The following is a 15,717-nucleotide window of genomic DNA, read 5'->3' on the forward strand; positions in this document are numbered from 1 at the left end:
CCTACTAAATGTTGCAGCGGATCCAAATCAGAGATAGGAGAGACGCATTATTCATGACTTTAATTAAAGCTGCTAACACTCTAAATCAGTGCTGACAGCTAAAGTGTTAACCCGGGGGAAACCAGATGGTGGGGTTTAGGCTTCCGTCCTACCTCCATCCGCCACCATGGGTCGGAGTGGCGTTGTCAGTGGCAATACACTTGCGTGCACTAACATGTACACATGGCCGGCCCGGCCACCAAAACATAGAGCAGAGAAGCTTGAATTACAGCACACACAGACAGAGTGTGACTACATTCAATGCTTAAGACGCCATTACTCCACTATATCAAATAGTTGTTTGCTGTATATATTAATCCAGGAGACTAGAAAGAGCTGCGTTTTAGTCACTGGGACACATTTGACCGGTCACCAAGTAAAGCTAGATGGACAGAGAGTTAGATATAAAAGCACACACATTAGAAGGACAGGCTAATGATGCAAACCACAATATTTACTACACTATTAACAATATAAAATAATAAAAGGCATTGTGGACTTATTCGAGGGTTAATCTCACATGCTTGTCCCTCCTCTGCCTGTTTGCCCACTCAGTTATTGAGAGTGAAATCCAGGCCCGTAGAGATTACCCCTGCATCCCCGCACCGCGGGGGGGGGGGGGGGGGGAGGGGCCTCGCAGGGACAGGGGGCCTCGCGTGGCAATATTGTTTTGTTTTTTTTCAACTTTCCGTGACGCAAGTAACATTTCACAAAATAACTTTAAATTCCGTCAACCGTTGGAGATTTTTTCATTTTTTGTTTTCATTTCTGGGTCCAGCATTTCCCCTGTCAAATGGACGATCTTTGATCCACCTCAGACGGCACATGTGCAGTCTACTGAAGAGAATGCACCCGGGCTGGCTTCTGGGAAATGTAGTTTTCTTATAGAACTTTGACGTTTTTCATTTTTGAACCGATTTACACAGTTTTTCCCCTGAAAAGTCTTTAAATGACCCCGACACTTTGTTTTTGTGTGGTTTCATTGCATATTCGGGTTCTTTAGGCTCTGTTCTTTCTAACAAGGGGTGTTATTAGTATGTGAGACCTTGGTAAGGGTCTGAAGCACACATTTTGAACATGTCGGAAACCGCTCGAAAAGCATTTTTCTGCCATCTGCCATTCTTAATTAGATCATGCTGGATGTTCATAGTTATGATAAAAAATATGTTATAAAAGTTTTTTTTTTAAATATACATTTTCTTCACAAGAAAATTCTGAAAAAAAATGATATAAAATAATACAAGTATTAGAACTCATATGTGGTTCATACGACTATTTGAAAACTTAATCTTGAGACGCTCCCCTAGTACCGGGGGAATGGGTCTTCACAGTTTGCTATTTGACAGTTGACAGTTGCTATGTGAACGATGCCTAGTTTGTGTACGTTCCAAACTTCCTTTGCTTCCCGATCTCTGTGGCCGTCAAAATAAAAGTCCCATTCACCGTTGACACTTAAATCATATTCTGTGACAGAGGATAAGGGAGAGCCAGGCGTGCGCCAAGGTTCTGCAAGTCCAGCGAAGTCAGGCTGCAGTGAGGAGCCAGGCAGCAGTGAGGAGGCCTCGGGTAGCCGTGCGACAGAGTCAGATGAAACTTCTAATACTACACTTTACCCTGGTGACCGGGCACATTTCCCGGTGGATATTACTGATGCTGACATGAAAAAGTTCATTTTAAGGCAGGGACCATGTAAATGTGAAGGTCCGTATCCTAAAGATAAAAAGGGGAGATGTTTTTCTAAAGATTTGTATCATAGAGTGTCAAAAAAAGGAACCAAGATACAACGCAAATGGCTGTGTTACTCCCCCAAAATTGACAGAGTATATTGTGAGCCCTGTTGGCTTTTTGGTGAGAGAAGATCTGCATGCCAAAACAGTGCCTGGACTACGGGAATAAATGATTGGCAAGGACTGTCGAGAAAAATAAAAGAGCACAAACACACTTACTCACATACCTGTTTGTTTATCTTTGGATAATGACCGCCAGACAATACATTATCCCTTACATATGGGGGGGGGGGGGGGCTCTCAGGGTTATTCTGCAGGGGGGCCTCATGTGTTTCCGTTACGGCACTGGTGAAATCCTTGTGATAATCTCAGAAGGAAAGTTAGGAATGTGTGCCAGGAGGACTGGGACAGAGAGAGGGACTAAATAAGGACAGAAAGGAATCCTTTACCACTGAGAATACATTTCAGAAGAACACATGTACTCCCATGAATCACAATTTGCTAAACTCACATTCACGTGTTAGAGTTACACCGATCATGACTCTGATTCCTTTGATACTTCAATCAGGAGGAATATTACGTTGTTAATCTGTTGACATTCAAAGGTAAAATAAAGGATACAACGCGTTGTCGATCCAAGCTACACCATTAACATAAAAGCTCTTTGATCAACTTACAGTTTAATAATTTGTGTGCTATGTTGTCTTTCAAGTGATGCAATTGTGTGTAGCTTCAACTGAAGCATTGCACTCCGATGCAGCATAATAAATACTAACCGCTGAGCTGAGAGAAGTGTAGCCCTTCATCACGACTGGACAGTTTCCGTCTTTCAGAACACAAACATCATGCTATTTGTACTTCATTCAATTTCAACTAATTTATTTACAGATAATGGCAGATGTGTATTTATTTAGTGATAAGGGAACCAAAAAACTCTTTGTGAAAACAGGTTTTAATAGCACATAATCACATAATCATCATATCATGAATGATGATACATTCACTGATAAACAACATTTCTAATTGATTTAAATATATTCATGAAATAGTTACTTGCTAGATTGTTAAATGAATTCTAACATATTTTCCCATTAATGAAAGCTGTCAGTATTTACTAGCTTGTATCTCATTCCCATCGTTATGTTGGTGCTATTTATTTCAATCCTGCATTTGACGACATTTTGGATCAGATAACCTCAGTCTTAACAGCTTAAATCACACATTGCTGATTAATAGGAGATGAACATTGTATTTTTCCGAATGGAGACCCTCTAGATTTGCCCTCATTATTCTAGTGTTGTCAAGTGTTGTCACTGGTGGGAAAAGAAGGCGTAATAAATTAATATTTAAGAGAAAATCATACATATTTCCCCCGAGCAGCAGCAAATGAGACTTGCAACAAATGTAATGTGTTTTTCTCATCTCTACCTCCCACTGAGTTTGGAGGAGTGATGCCAAAACTGAAAACAAAAGAAAACCCATTAAACATACTTTTTTTTCCTGTCTGCTAATTCCAGTTATTCATTCAAAATAAATGCACAGTCCATCTTGCAGTACAGCATGTTATGAACAGTGAATGCACTTCGAGATTAGCAGTACATGTGAAGTGCTTCTAGGTTTAAGATGACATAAGTGTTGCATTGAGAGTCTCCTCTTGTATTCAAAGATGATGGGACTGAATCACTGAACTAGGCAAAGATTTTTGTGATAAACTCCCGGAAACGTTTAGCATACTGCTCCGGATGAACTGTTGAGATTTCTGCTCCTGCCTGCAAACACACACACACACACACACACACACACACACACACACACACACACACACACACACACACACACACACACACACACACACACACACACACACACACAGTTGATTAGAGATAACTGAATGGAAAAATGAAAGCAACCCTTTACACTTTCCAGGATAGAGATGTAAAGACCGCATATGCCAACCGATCACTTTAGAGGCCGCTGGTTTCTCACCCCGTGTTTGACGGCCTTGGCAGCATGAGCAGCTTTCTTCTTGGTGTCGTACTGTGTCAGTACGTCAATCAGACCCATAAAATACACCTCCCTCTGGGGTGCACCTACATGGGAGTGATTCACAGAATTTGGTGAGTGGTATGAACATATGATACTATCTGCTGCATCCCAACATGAGATGAGGTTTAGGTGTAATACAGCAAATGGCCCCTTTAACCTACTTAAATTCACCAGAGGCCTCTCAGTTGTCAGGACTCACCTACAGCGCTCTGAATAGCGTACACATCCACGTAAGGGTCAAATTCTCCGGGGCCCATGGGTTTGAAAGAGTTCATGTAGCCACCAATACCCTCAGGTGAGGTGGATCCTGGAGCGGGAGCCAAGTTGTTTTCATCCTCCTCTTCCTCTTCATTGGACGACTCCATCTCCTCCTCCTCCTCCCTCTCAGCCCGCTCAACATTATGGATGCCCAGCAGCAGGCTGTATTCCATGATCCTCATACGCACTAGAAACTGCAGTAAGAGGACATGTACACATGTACGCAGAGAAAACAACACTTGCATGCTTCTTCAACTGTGTTTTCTGACCTCGATATCTCTGTTCAGCTTATCCACAGTCTTTTCCTTCTCATCGTCGCTTACATAAACTTTTTGCATGTTATTTCTGAAGTCTACATCTTTATAGGTGGGCAGCTCCTTCACCTGGAAACATAGAGTGAAGGTCATCAACTGTAAACTATATTTATACTTAACCTAGTGATCACAATATTCATTAGTATTTTTCTCAATAAATGAGGCAGATACTATTATCACCCAGGTGTCAGAAGCCAACAATGCTATTTGCTCTCGGCTTGCTAACTATTGCTAAATTAAGTAGCATATTCAATGCTACTTAATTGGCCGGGCGTAAATAAGTAAATAGCTGCCATGTGACTATTTGTGTACTATCTCTGAAGTAGAAAAATACTCCATGAAAGAATTACCCATCCTATTTCCAGTGACATAAAAGCTGAATGCTATTACCCCAAATGTTGTTTTTAGAATCAACACAGTTGGAAAGATGAAAGGTTTCCACAGCCCTATGGTTATTTTCTTTCTTTTCTCATTGGGGTCAAGCCAAACAGAAGGGTTCTGACGTTATTTAAAATCTTTTGCTATGTGAGTTTTCTCTGAAGACATTTCTGAAAACACACGTTTGTCACACACAATGACAAATGGATACAATATAGGAAATGTGATTTCACACTGTGCCCTCAATCACATATCACAATAATTACATTTCTATTGTTGAGATACAGCATTTAAAACTATGAAAAATAGCATGAAGATATTTATATGTAGCTTGCACATGCAGACTGGCTCAGCTGCAGGCAATTAAAGCTCATTAAGTTGTGCTTGTTAAGCTTACAACAAAGAGGTATAGAGTTCATTTACTTTTCTCAGTTTACTAACAGTTCTAAGATCTCACTATAACACTTACCAAGGTTTTAACATTTAACTTTTTCTTTTAGTAAGTTACTATGGCTTTTCTTTGCCAAGAGAAAAGCCAGTAAACTCTTAAGAAGAAATACCAATTGGTCTGTGAAATCAGTTGAGTGGGAGTCACATTACAGGAAATGCAGGATCCAGCATTTTTATGGGAGTGCAGTACTAAATCACTGGAGTGCACCTTTAAAAATTGTAGACCAGAAAATAATTTTATTGTTGTAAGAAATACTGAATCTAGCAAAAAAAATAATTCCTTTACGTATATAGAAGTTGTGGCAAACCATTTTATAAAATATCCATATACCGTTAAAAGGTAACTCTGCAGTCCAGCATCTATTGTTTCAAATTACTTTAAAAGAACAGATCAATGTCAGAAGTAAATTACTTTCTTATTCTCTTTGCCGCATCAATATCAGCAGACTTCACAAGAGTACAAAACTTGGAACAATAAAGATAGATAAGTAACGTAACAAACATACTTATTTTGACCCAAACCACAATATTTTCTGAAAACCTACCAAGTAGGTGTGTTGCCTAAACAAGTTCTGCACTGCAGGGGTGCAGGAAGACTGATTTGTGTTGCTGGACATTCGTAAGAGAGAACAAAACTTTTCTTGAGATATCATACAAACCATTGCATGAGGATACGTTGACTGGATAGGGAATGCATTACACTGTCCAGTGTCACTTGGACTACGCCATGAGCTCATGGTATTGGGGCCTTAATAAAACCGTGAAACAAAAACTTGAAGTAGCATAAAACAAACTGGTGAGTAGTACTAGGGCTGCATAGTAGGAGTCATATGGGCAAGTCTCAGCTCCACTGGCTCTCAGTTGAGGATATCTTAAATGCCAGAGCAGCCAGTTATCTCAACAATAAAGTAGTGAGAATAAGTTCCTAATCACAATACCAGAGCTATGATAGCTAACCTGAACTTTTATAGTTGTAAAGCCATGATCTTAAGGTTTCTTTATCTACACCGGTGCTACATGGTGGAATAAACTAAAATTAAGGAGGGTCATGGTTAAAAATTGGGATTAAAAATTGAAAATGGATGGAAATAAATCCTGGACTTTGTTGTGTTATTTTGATTAATTTGATCTCACCTTCTCTTTAAAACTTGCTTCACGAGACACCAAGGACCCCTGAGGAGAGAAAAGAAATAGGACAGAAACCACACATTACTTCACAAAACAAATGCTACAATCACAAGCCGCTGAGAGTCGATGAATGTCTCCACACATGATACAAAAAATAGCCATTAATCCAACCACCTGGTGGAAAAATTAGTTGAGGCGAGACAAAAAACACAACAGATGCTCCGACGCACACTGCTGGTGTGCCATTACCAAGAAGCCGTCCGTGCTGATTACCTTGAGGTCGTACTTTCGGTGTACGTGCAGTCTGTGGCTGAACATGTTCCTCATGACCAACAGGTATGTGTCCTCGCTCTCCACAGTAACTCTGTACATGGCCAGGAACTGAGGGAGCAGCGTACTGCCGTGGCAGGTGACAATGTGCTAGAAGGAAACAGCAGTGAACAGACAAAGAATGATGGGAAAATAAAAGACGCATCCACCCAGCGGTATGAGGCAGTGAATGTGCCCATGTTATGTTTGCTCCTGTGCGAACATGCAAGTCCTGCCAATGGTTTCCCACCAGACAGATCTACTGGTGGCAGTAACGGCTTAAGAAAAGCTACAATGCGCCAGAAAAAGGCAGAGAAGAAGACTGGGAGCACGATAACGTGGATGTAAGCAATTTAATCTGCTTTATCTTTTATATCAGATATAAATTATTTTGTAATCATCGAGTATTCTAGCGATTATTTCATAGATGAATCATGTCATCAGATAAAATCAACATTCCTATTGCATACATTGCTTTATTATCTGTAAAAACTAAATGTATTCAATGCATTTAGGTGCCCTATTACATTCTGTTTCAAGGCTCCAACTTTTTGTCTAACTTTTGTCACCACCTGTCCCAAAAACAGTCCCGAAATATTTGCCTTGCGGTGGTTAAACGAAGTCTCGATGTATACAATTTGCATTGATTATTTTGGGTAATCGAGTTCCTCAAAGAATCATTTCAGAACTCCACAGGGCACCATTAAAGTCTGCTTACTATATATTTCCTGTAGGTTTCAATCGCCTTTCATGGCCTTCAAGGGGGATTAACTACTTAACTGAGCAAATGTTAACCACTGATGAAAATCATGAGATGCATTCAAGGCTCTAGAGAAAGCTCACCAGCGGACCTTGAGTTATAAGTCAAATAATGGTGCCTAAGGAATAGGCTTTGTCTTAAAATATCTTTACTTTGCCGTAGGCCTTTTTTACAGAAGACATTTTCAGATGTTACAGTAGGAAAAGGAAATAAAAAAATGATGGCTGGATTTGATTTAGCCTCAGATTCAGGGTCCTGGTGTTGTTCATGCTGGCTCACTGTCACACTGTCATGGCTTACTGGGGATTGAATAGAACAGATCCATCATTAATATTAGTTGTAACGCTATGACGAGTCAAAATGTCTGCTGAGAAAAAAATGGTCTGTTAGGACAAAAAATAAATGCAGATATACTTCACTACACCACAGTACATTAGCAAATCTCCGATATTGTGTTTATTTTGCTAACATGTAAAGTGAAATATTCTTCTTCTTAGAGAGTGCATCTTGCCCATCAGGTTTACCCCTTTATAAATGTCAAACAGAAACAGTCATCGGAGTGTCTTTGCTTTATTCAAAATATCTTTATAAACTCAAATTGAACTGTTAAAGCGAGAGCTGTGGTCATGTATCATTACGTGTAGAAAGATAACGCCCTGTCAACCTTTAGCTTTGATGTTGTAAAACCTTTGCCAGGGTTATCACAGAAAGAGCACATTTTCTCCTTCTTTACCAACGACGCAGGACAAAACTAGTGGAATGTGACTAATGAAATGAAATGTATCCTCAGAATTTACTGCATGGAGTTAGTCACATATAAAATGGTTTGTTTGCTGTTAAATGACGTTTAAACCCCCTATCAACTGTGTTAGTCCTACCTGGTGATACTCAGAGATGATGTTGTGCATTCCCTCCACCTCCTCACTGGAGATTTCTTTTACTACCAAAGTGCGGTCGTATGATGTCAGCAGCAGCTTTGCGCCTTGCCCCTCTTCATATTTTAGTGGAGGACTGCGGGCCAGAGACACCTGTTGGTGAGAGAAAGCATGGCATATCTGAGCAGTGGCAACATGTGAAATCAGCTGTGAAAACCGTGAAAACCTTTTACATCCAGAACACCGTTTTAAAACTCTTTTCATTCACACTGACACACAATCTTGAATGCCAACAGATGGGACATGTTGAAATATGCAACTGAAATAGTTAGAATAGGTTAAATGCAAAGATTTAAATGTCATCCTGTATCTGTATACTAAATGTAATAAAGTTTATGTGTGTTTGTTTTTTAATTGCTTTTATCTTTGGTAAAACTTTTCATTTTGTGAGACATTTTGTATCGCCAGTGGTATTAAAACCACAATGAAAGGTACAAAGTAAAAAAACTAAAGTAAAATAAAAATGTCATAATAATGAAATACTAAAAGAGACATGCTGATAATTGCATGAAGATTAACTCTGTTATTTATAATGGAGCTTGTCCATTCTATTAATTCTGGACATTTGTGTTTTCTATGTATTTTATAGCCATTGTGATGCATAGATGAAATAGCAAAGCAAATTAAATTCTTCACTTGCTATGCAGTGCATTTGGGTTCTGTCCCCTAATAAATATAATCTTGGAGATAATGTAAACTTCCTTCACAACCAGCTGCTGACATATTCCGAAGTCGTTCTCCACAAAGTGTTACTTATTAATCCTGCGCAGTCTTAATGGTGTCCAATAATTTCTGTGTATTATTTTACATTGTGGGAATTTCCCTTTAGCTTCCCTTATGTATTAATGTTCAGCTATTACTCTTCCTCTAAGTTTACATGTATATAAGACATAGTTGTGTTTGTGTTATCATGCCAAAACATTTAAAACAAATGTTTCTCTGATGTAAGCTTTGTTTAAAGACATTTGCGGCATCACTCTTGTAGATGTGCAGAAATACAACTTTTATCAGCACATATTATCACATAATAATTGTGTGCTAAGCAAATGTGCACTGAGCTGAACAGATGATGGCACCTTGTCGGCCACCTGGCACATGCAAATATGACACAAAGAAATGCAAATTTAGAAGGGAGCGGCTCAATACATGCAGAACATACAAAACACTGAAAAACCTTGGATGCTTTGTGTGTTTGTGAGTCTGGTTTTCATCAACGTCTCCTTCCAGAAGGTACCTTGTTACTGTTCATAATATATTTGTTATGGCACAATGCAATGTTGATTTGCAGTGAGGTTATAGTTTTACCTGGTAATCTTGGTCCTCGATTCCAAAGTGCTCTCGCAGGTTTCTGAACACCTGTGGACAGTAGTCTTTGAATTTGAACTGTCCTGGAAGATTCTCCCTGAGGAACAAATGCATGAAATAAGAACAATGCAGCTTGAAATGCTGCAACATCCCTCACACTGCATCTGATCAGCAAATGGAGTTGACCAGAGCCACACTGGAGCTACTGGAGCTTCATTAAATAAATATCAAAGACATGTTTCTCTCTTCCTCTCTTTCTCTCTTCCTCTCTTTCTCTCTTTCTCTCTTCTTCTCGCAGCTCAAGTATACAATGCACAAAAATAACATGTTCAAATCTCTTGATCAAAAGGTTGTATGTATGTGTATGTGTGGTTTTATTAAGTCAATCATTATAATACAATAACTAAAGCCACAATTTAATATACAAAACAGAAAGACTCAAAAATCACACATGATTAAATGCAGGAGAGATAGTAACCAATTACCAATCATATTTATTTGGTTGATGTGTTTTCTATAATGACACTAAAACATTAATTACGTGTGTGTTTAAGTCTGCTGTTTTTGGAAATTGGAAATTGCATCTTTAGTTATGTTTAAACTATTTCAATCTTAAGTATTTTCCGCATCAAGCAACATGAATAACACTCAAGTGAATCTCACCATGCAGGTAACAGGTTTTTTTTAATTTGAGAAACATATTTTATTGTTCCTCTGTTTATAAATCTTTACACAACCTGGATTCCTCTGTGGATTAAAGGATTATTGAAAGCCACTGAAGTTTTCTAGACTCCATCCTTATAGAAACTGAACCTCGGGGCAGAGGGAGTATATAGCACAGCTTTCATAAATAGTTGTGATTTTAAAACAGGCATTAGCTTATATTTAGTTTGACTGACGCTCAACCTCTGTGAGCCCCACAACATTTAACGTTTAACGTTTAATTCATCAATTTAGCTGTTTTCTGTCTTGTTTGTATGCAATTCATGGATGTTCTGGTGTTACACAACCACTCAAACTAATGCATTTCAAACTCATAGTTTCCTTCTTTTGCATCACAATATTGCACACTGCACGCTGGTCCAGACAAGTTAAATTAATAGTTCTTTCATCTTTGTGGCTATTCATTGTTAGTGATAATGGCTGTAGCTGTGGGAGTATTACAGCTATTGTTGGTGTATAAAACATTATTGTTCTCTAAAAGAGGGGGGCTGTAATTTCTGATGAGAACATAGGCAGGCAAATGAATCACAGGAGCCACACAAATGTGTGCAAATCACAGGAAGAAGGATGAAGGTTCCTACAATGAGACCGACAGAGTTGAGTGGAGCACAGTACTTGTTGAAGAGGTGGTTGCTGACTTTGATCTTGGTGCTAGCTTTGAAGTCATCTGGAAGCAGCATGACAGGTACAGGCACATGGCTCAGGTCATTAATCTGCACATGATCAATGGAGGAACAGTTAATGAACATATTCACGCACAGATATACATCTATAACACTCCCAGAGAGCAGCCCTCGTATCGTATACCTACCGAGTGGTTGACTCCCCACACCAGCACGCTCAACACGGGGTCACTGCCTCGGAAAACCTCCACTTTCTGCTGCACAAAGTGCTTCTTCTTGGTTTTGCTTTTGGGCGCCAGAGTGTTCAAAGGGTTGGAGGTGGCCGCGGGAGAAGACATCGCACTGTTGACCCGTATACCTCAGACTGTGAGCAGGGTGTCACTCGCCACCCGGCTATGTAAAGTAGCTTGAAGTCCGCCTGGCGCAGTGAGCGCCGGCTCTGTGCAGCAGCAATCACACTAAACACCCTCGGGACGAAAGCAGCACTGCAGCCAGAATGATGAAACAATATGCAGGAACACTCTTTTACTCGTCTCGTGAGTGTGAGAGGTGGAAATAAGTGTATTTACTCAAGTGGGCTGTTTTACACTTTTTAAATACTTAACTTGAGTATGTTGGTATTTCGGGCTACTTAAGGTCAGAACACATCTTCCACTACTGCTGATTTTCTATTTTGAGATTACAAAACGCCGTTGCATGATATAGTCATAAAGAAAAACGTGTTTCCTTATAAGCTTAAAGAAATAAAACAATCCAATCGTGCTGTAAAGGGAGATATTATAATTGAGTTATGAGCAGTTCAAACAAAGAGCACATTTTGCTTTTTGTCGTTGCTTGATTTGAAAGATTCATGGGGCATAAAGACATGAATGACTCCGTCACTTTATTCAAATCTCAACTCAAAACTCATCTGTTCAAACTGGCATACACACTATAACTGGTCCCTGTGCACCTCACTTGTTTTTATGTTGATGCTCTGTTTTACTGTTGTTTATATCTTTTATGCTTATCTTTTACCCTGTATTATTTTATTGTAATTGTAAAGTGACCTTGGGTGCCTTGAAAGGCGCCTCCAAATTTAATGTATTATTATTATTATTATTATTATTATGAAAGTATCCAGCATGTTTGCATGAAAAACAGCCAAGATTTCGTAAAGAAATATTGTAGATTATTTTTCCACTTACCCCTCATATTTATCTTGGACCCTGACACCCATGTGGTTTGGAGTGTATTTTGTGTAACTTTGATGAGGGCAAAATATCACAAACACCTCTCAGTATAATAAGGCCCAATACAACAGTCCCAACAAAAGCTGAACATTTTAAGGAAAGTAGTTTTTATTAAGGCTTTAATTGACTGTGTTACAAAATGCATTTCTTTTTATTTTTCACTCGGTGTAAATGATGCACAAGTTATTTCAAACATCATGGTTGTAGCAAATGATAATTTGTAGCAGATGATAAACTGTCATACTGGTTTTATTGCAGCCACAATTTTAATTGAGTTTGATCTAAAAATGCCTTTAATCTCCTGTCTGTTGAATAATAAATATGATTTATGACTTGTTAGTTAATAATTTAGGCCCTCTACGCTGTAAACATAATTCTGTACTTGTTGTGTTACATGTGAGTGTTACTGTTCAACCTTGCATTGATCCACAGTAAACACATGTGCCACCTTCTTCTTCTTCTTCTTCTTCTTCTTCTTCTTCTTCTTCTTCTTCTTCTTCTTCTTCTTCTTCTTCTTCTTCTTCTTCTTCATTCGGAATGTTGGTTTAAAGACTTAATAGATTTACCTCTTGAGCAAGACATTTTTCTTTACAATACATATATCAATAGGTTCTTTAAATGCAGAAAAGCATCAATAAAGTATCTTGTGGGAATGTTTGCAATATTACCCGTCAGTATCAGTTTTAACTTTCTTATCGTTCAAGAGGTACATTTTCTTCATGAATGCCAAAAAAAGAAAAAATGATAACAATGCCGCCATGTTATTCTGCATTAGAAATTCAGGTTTTTAAAATAATACCTCAGGTGTCTGCTCTAATGGGCAACCACCGAGAAATGACTTATCAGATTACTAGCAATATTAATAAAAATATCATATTCAAAGTAACATAAATAGGATTACATCTAGAGATGTTTGTACAGCAATTACAGTAATACAATCATAGTAAAACAAATACTGAAAATGTATGCATAAATATGATACAATGATCCAAATCAGATTATTAAAGATGGCAAGAAATATGAAGGGAGTTAAAATGTTGAAGCATAAAGATGAACAACTTGAATATGTAGCTCAAACTGTAGGTGCAGTTTCTGCAACTAATGTTACAATGGGACTCTTGTCTGGAAAAAAGTCACCTGTTAACATACATTTGATATAATGTACTTGACATCTTACATCAGCTGATATGACAGTCATGTCTAATCAATACACTCCGAATATGTTCAGTAGAGGGCGCAAGGATACAAAGTTACACCTGATTTGAAAACAGGTTTTCATTGGTGGAGATCTGTTTCTGGCTGCTGGAGAATGAAATGCCAGACTGTGTTGAGCTCCATTCGACTCTGTATTGGTGTTCCTTCATCTTTATCTCGTGTTGGTGATGAAGCTTCAGCCTCCTCGGCTTCAGTCCAGGCAGCATGTATTTTAACAACTCAGACCGCCCCTCTGTTTAGTGTTTGAGGGCACTGGCATGCCGTTCCGATTCACACACCAGCACTTGCCACGGCGCTTACCTCGAGACGACCAACACTGCACAAATAGAGCAAAAAAATATTAATTTTGCAGCTAAAAATACAACCACAGGTCTATAAGGAAGTCTTGTTCACATGCTTTCCTATCATTTGTCTTATTTGCAAACATACCTGCTTCTTTCTGAAGAAACCATGCTTGTCACAGTTGGGCATGTAGATATCATGATGCAACTTAAATAAATGGGCATCAAGACCTTTAATAAGTGAAGTCAGCAGTTTACGACATGGAGCCTAAGGGGAGAGTTCAACAGATACACGTGACGATCTGGTAGAGTTTAACTCATATACTGTCTCTCTGAATTATTAAGGTTATTAGATGAAGATGATTTAGTTACCTCATCTGGATCCTCAGTAGTAGGGTCTAAGATCAGACACAGACAAAAGCATTTAGCATACATCACTTGTTACTGTGTGAATATACATACATCTACATACCATACATATCCTATAAAACAACATTAATTTCATTGTCAAAAACTGTAATGTGTCTTATTCTTAACTAATATAACTATTAATACTAAAAGCACTAGATGTGATTAAAAAAAACAATCTTGAAGATAAAATCAATGGTTATACTGCAGCCACTGAGCCATAAAAACATTTTTCATGCAGCCGACTGTGATGTTTCACTACATCTGCTGCTCTTAAGTAACCGCTTGTCTGGCACTGAGCAGTCTGCTGATAAGTGAACGCATTGTGTAAAAACAGGTGTAATAATCAGGAAATGTTGAATTTTGAAAATCCATAACCTCACCTGAGCCTGGATTTCATCTTACCTGCAGTCTGGACATTGTCAGTCGGGTTGACACTGCTGGCATTGCTGCAGACTCCCCTGCCTTCCAGAAGGGCCCGGAGGGGCCTTGGCTCGTCCTCTGAAGGTGCACAGCGTAGACCGAGGGCGCAGCCCAGAGTGTAGACCCCACATGGTTCTCCAATGGCCGGAGCGGTGGAATTTGAATCTACAGCCGGCTGACTCTGTGTTGGCTTTGATTTACAGGTGGGACATCCTCTGGACGGTGTGGTCAGCATCATTGAGCTCGACAAAGTTGGCTGCAGGAGGACCAGCACCAGGATGTTTAAATGCAGAAGCATCTCTCTCTGAAAGTTGTCCACTAATAAATGGTAACAGTCCAGGTTCTGACAACTGACTTCTTGACTGAGGACTTAGTTTTAGTCTAGATCCACTGACTGCAGTGTGTCAAAAGGTGGATAATAATTCCCTCCAGCCAAGACAGAATGATGATGAATCTGTTAGGCACGACTGGCAGCAGCTTTTAAAGAGTCGAAACCAGTGGGGAAAGGTATGGGAGGGTACACGATGGAGAATGTTTTCACACAGCTGAGCACACCCCGTTTCCCCTTGTCTGTGACACACACACACACACACACACACACACACACACACACACACACACACACACACACGCACACACGCACACACGCACATACACACGCACATTCTCGTTTGTTGTTTTCATCGTTAGTGTATTCACTGTCATTTCTCAAGCAATTAATAGTTATTTACAGATTTTACATAAAAAACTATAAGGACATTATTAAATGTAATTTGAAATGCACATAAAATCAGTAAAATATGGATTTAAAAAAGTAATAATAAACCCACTTTCCTAATAATAATAATTGCTGTGAAAACAATACCCTATTACTGTGAAAATTACAATAAAAATAGTAAAAGTAGTTATTTCCTCCCTTTCCGTCGTTGTTTTTGACATTGTTAGGACTTTTGTTTAAACGGCAACCATAAACAAACACTTGGTTTCCAGAGCGTGTTTACAAAGTCTATAACTGCAGGGCTAAAGATTTGGAGGGAATGGCCAATGCTGAGAGGCTAAAGGAGTGCCGATTAAGGTTGAATGACTAAGACATTAATAGCTACAAGCAAAACGTCCCACCCTACAAATTCCACTGACTGTGAGTCACAAACAGATTGAATTAT

The 15,717-nt window shown here is 39.0% G+C and overlaps 2 protein-coding genes across 2 annotated transcripts; both read right to left on the bottom strand.

The window, feature by feature from the left end:
• Positions 1 to 2,877: 2,877 nt before the first annotated feature.
• LOC306736229 (phosphatidylinositol 5-phosphate 4-kinase type-2 gamma-like) lies at positions 2,878 to 11,333 on the bottom strand (the record flags this gene model as incomplete). The annotated part of the gene is made up of 10 exons (XM_079217839.1): positions 2,878 to 3,535; positions 3,753 to 3,856; positions 4,012 to 4,264; positions 4,340 to 4,453; positions 6,347 to 6,385; positions 6,614 to 6,760; positions 8,288 to 8,437; positions 9,650 to 9,746; positions 10,988 to 11,085; positions 11,184 to 11,333. The coding sequence occupies 10 exons, from the start codon at positions 11,331 to 11,333 to the stop codon at positions 3,455 to 3,457; spliced, it is 1,233 nt and encodes a 410-aa protein (XP_079073965.1). The 3' UTR covers positions 2,878 to 3,454.
• A 990-nt stretch (positions 11,334 to 12,323) lies between these two features.
• Positions 12,324 to 14,852, bottom strand: LOC306736304 (insulin-like growth factor-binding protein 6; the record flags this gene model as incomplete). The annotated part of the gene is made up of 4 exons (XM_079217921.1): positions 12,324 to 13,758; positions 13,872 to 13,991; positions 14,096 to 14,121; positions 14,537 to 14,852. The coding sequence occupies 4 exons, from the start codon at positions 14,850 to 14,852 to the stop codon at positions 13,654 to 13,656; spliced, it is 567 nt and encodes a 188-aa protein (XP_079074047.1). The 3' UTR covers positions 12,324 to 13,653.
• Positions 14,853 to 15,717: the final 865 nt, after the last annotated feature.

This window comes from Taurulus bubalis, assembly GCF_910589615.1.
Source record: "Taurulus bubalis genome assembly, chromosome: 5".
NCBI classification, from domain to species: Eukaryota; Metazoa; Chordata; class Actinopteri; order Perciformes; family Cottidae; genus Taurulus; species Taurulus bubalis.